This window comes from Condylura cristata, unplaced genomic scaffold (genome assembly GCF_000260355.1).
Source record: "Condylura cristata isolate star-nosed mole 26May11 unplaced genomic scaffold, ConCri1.0 scaffold00027, whole genome shotgun sequence".
NCBI lineage: Eukaryota > Metazoa > Chordata > Mammalia > Eulipotyphla > Talpidae > Condylura > Condylura cristata.
This window is the reverse complement of record NW_004567128.1, coordinates 23007188-23011065: the sequence shown is the minus strand read 5'-3', so window position 1 is coordinate 23011065 and position 3878 is coordinate 23007188. Positions and strand designations below refer to the sequence as shown.

Below are 3878 nucleotides of genomic sequence, written 5' to 3'. Positions count from 1 at the left end.
GGGTGGGAGTGCTTAACAAGGATGCATGACACCCCCAAGCTCTCCTTCTCTGCTGCAGCAAACCCTAGAGCCAATGCATGGATAAGTGTCCTAAGATGCCAGAACCTTCATCAGTCTAGGTCCCTGAGGGGTGACAATGAACAGAGTCCTCACCCCCAACACCTCCAACCCCATTAACTCCTGTTGGACATGCAGCATGGACAAGAAATAACCCTCACTAAGCCACTGAGGTTTGGAGATTGTTTGCTACCACAGCATAACATGGTCTCTCCTGACAGGTACATATAATTTTACTTAGCCAAATCCACAGTACCTAAAATTTCCCAAGGTACTAATTAGCCAGTGATTGGGTGAGAGACTCAATGAACTCAAAAGTGGGAATTCTCCACTCCTTGTTCTCTCATGAGAGCTTATAATGGGCGCAATTCACTGGGAACTCGTTCCAGCAACTCTGGATCTGTTTGGCAGTAACTCCCATGTTCCCAGAATTCTACTGGGCTGAGTAGCTCCATAAAAATCTGTCTCCCCAGAGGCTATTTCAGTGTTGATACTTGTTCAAAAACATTCAGCCAAACAAATGTTCATTAAAAAGCTGGCCCCTCTAACCACCCAGGCAGAACTGGAGCAGCATTCTGAGGCTGATTCTCAGGAACCCCACTCCAAATGAAAGGAAGGACATTCCTCCCAAGACCGCATCTTGTTCCTCAGTAACCCCGGCTGCATGTCTGCTGTGGGCTTCCATGGTTACCTAAACGCAGAGATCTAGTCTCCAGGATTCCCGTGATCCTCATTCAGTTACCATGGCCACAACACATGGTTTGAACAAACAACATTTCTGGCCTCATGTAGTTCTCACATTTGAAAAGTAAGACATTTGGAGAACAAATGCACTATGAATCATTAAAAGCACTCGAGTTTTGAACATCATGATCAAATGAAAACAAGTCACAACCTAGGAATCTAATTTTATACCCTCAGAAAAAGGAATGACGGCTTAGAAAAATCACGAGGACAATTGTTGTAATTTCAATATCCACCTGAAATGTATACACTATAATGAAATTTATGTACATAAAAAGAAATTTCAATAGAGTATATTTTTTAAAATCATATTCTAGCAATGATAAAGTTCCTGATCTTGATCATAGTATTTTGGGTGAGAGAATGTCCTTGTTCTTAGGAAATACATACTAAAGTATTTAGGGCTATGGGCAAGTAACTCAAATTGTTAATAAGAAATGACAATAATATGTTGAAAGTAGATACAGTAAAATGTTACCAACTGGGAAAAGGGGATATAGCCAAAGTATCCATTATACTATTCTTGCAATTTTCTGTTGGGCTAAAATTTTTCAAATTGAAAAGTTTTGGTTTTTTTTTTTTAAGATTTATTTATTTACTCATACAGAACTGGGTTACTAGCAAGAGGTGCAGGGGCGGTGAGAGGCTTCACCAGAGACAGAGTGGGGAGCAGAACAGGCAGATCGAGGAAGTACACTGCTGAGGGGAGCAGCGGGTGGGTCAGGAGAGGTCTGCCGCACCATGTGGGTCACCTCCCAGGGCTGGGAATCGAACTTGCACTGAAGCTGCTGCAGCCAGCTTGCAGTGCTGCATCCTAACACCTTGCGCCACCAGGGAGGGTCCTCAAATTGAAAAGTTTTAAAAAATCATGCATGTACCAGATAAGTGACTTTCAAACTTTTTAAAACATAATCCACGATATAAATTGTACATAGCAATCCAGGACACAAGCATACTTGCATACAGAATGGGAACAAATGCGTACAAATTAAAAGGTTTCATAAAACAATACTTTTATGTGATTACATGGGATACTCTATGCCTTTTCTATTCTGTTCTATCTTGTTTTTTAAATTGCATGTCGGGGGTCCTCCCTGGTGGTGCAGCAGGTTAAAGCACAGCACTAAGAAGCTAAAGCCACTTCAGCATGAGTTTGATCCCCACCCTAGAGGTGACCCACATGACGTGACAGACCTCTCCTGACCCACCCGCTGCTTCCCTCAGCAATGTGCTTCATCGATCTGCCTGTTCTGCTCCCCACTCTGTCTCTGGGGAATCCTCTCACCACCCCTGCACCTCGGGTTTGTACTCCAATTCTTTATGCATAAATAAATAAATCTGTAAAAAAAAAATCGCATGTCGGGATCTGTTAAGTAGTAGTTTCTGCAATACCTATAAATGCTACCTACAGGCACAGAAGAAGTGCTGTTGCCATGAAAAAACTGATGGCCCCATCTTTTCATATAAAAAGAGAGAAATTTAAGACACTAAGATTAGAGATTTCCAGAATGTTGGCTAATTTGGTCATCATTACATATGTGTGAGGTACAGCTTGTGCAAATATTTGGCAAACACACAACCTTGTCCTGGAACTCCGGCTTGGGGCTTACATTTGCCCTTGGAAATCTTGCAGCCCCCTTCCCAGCTACTGGCTGTACCTCCTTTCTTTTAGGCCCTTAGTCAGCCCCTAGGGTGCAATTCATAATAATTTCCACACCTAATGGATCGTCCAAGCTGGAGATTCCCTGCCCTGCTAACACAGTATCTCTGTGTCTTTGGGACACGTTCTAAAAAGTGCTAAGATTTGTGGTCTCCTGGAGATTCACCAAGCATGTTTGCATATGAAAGACTGCAAAGTCCCACAGTAGAGAAACCGGTTTAACCTTTTTTCTTTAAGTCTTTGGATTTTACACGTTTATTTGTCCACCAACACTACTGCCCCCCACCCCTTTTCTTCTCTGAATCTGCCCTAAAATTCCTTTGCAGCTAAGGCCACCCCTGGGACTAAGTGTGGAGTGAATTAAAGGAATGCTTGTTTTGGAAGTTTCCTGGTATATTTCAGATGTCGCCCACTTGCATCTAAGTCCCTCTCTTAACCCTCTTCTCTCCTGTCGTGCTCATCCACCTGGACTCCAGTGTCCCCAGCCTGAGGGGGAGAGGAGGGAGGTCTGTGATAGAAAACAAAGGAAGTGGGTTTAATGGGTCACCCAGTCAGGAGAATTGACACAGCTCTTAGCACTTAGCCAGTGCTCTGACTCCAGTTGCAGCGTTCCAGGCCCTATTTCCTGGAGGATGAGGGGACTAAGGTGAGGGTGGAGCTGACAACTCTGAGCCTAGTCATCGAAGGGCCCTTGTTCATTCCTGCTCCTCCACTCTTCTTCAACTAGTGCCCACGTGACATGAGCAGGAACCCATAATCTCCCCTCCTTCCTCGCATGGCACTTCCCTGCGTTCTCTTCCTAAGGCCATCTGGAAGCAAGCTGTTCCTTCCACCCTCCCCTGGAATTTTCACCACCTGCCCCAACCTGTTCCCCTCTTCCCCCTCCACAGACACCCCAAGCCCAGTTAGCTAAACTCCTCCACTGCCCAAGGCACCCCAGTGTGGTAGGGTCAGTCTACCTGCAGGGCAAACACCCCATGCTGGACCACACAAACAGGAGACTAGAACCCACGAGAAACGCAGTCTGACGGCCCAAGCCTCCCAGCCCACCGGAGGGAAGGCCGCTGGACAGCGAGGCGTTGACGGGCCCTGCAGTGGTGTTGGCCACATCCTCCGCTAGGGCCCTCGAAGCCAGGAGCTTGTAGAGGAGGCTGCTGAACCTGCTCACCGTGGTGGCTGCCGGCTCTGGGGACCGGCCTGAACTGGGCGCTGTGAGCTTCAGCTCCTCGGGGTCCACACAGAGGCCACTGGAAGAGCGCCCGAAGGCCACCTCGCTGAGGTCCAGGCCGGCCACGGAGCCCGGGGAGGCGCACGGCACGTCGGCGACGCGCCCCAAGCTCTCCATCCAGCCCCGCAGCCACTCGAGGCGGCAGTCGCAGCACCAGGGGTTGCGGAAGAGAAAGAGGCGGCCGAGAAA

General features: G+C 47.4%; 1 protein-coding gene across 1 annotated transcript in view; it reads right to left on the bottom strand.

Moving 5' to 3' along the window:
- Window positions 1-3321: 3321 nt before the first annotated feature.
- The window catches only part of NYX (nyctalopin), a 19121-nt gene continuing 18564 nt past the window's right edge, over window positions 3322-3878 (bottom strand). The window contains exon 4 of the mRNA XM_004690118.2: window positions 3322-3875. Coding sequence (XP_004690175.2) covers window positions 3417-3875 — 459 coding nt within the window. The 3' untranslated portion in view covers window positions 3322-3416. The remainder of the gene's footprint in view (window positions 3876-3878) is intronic.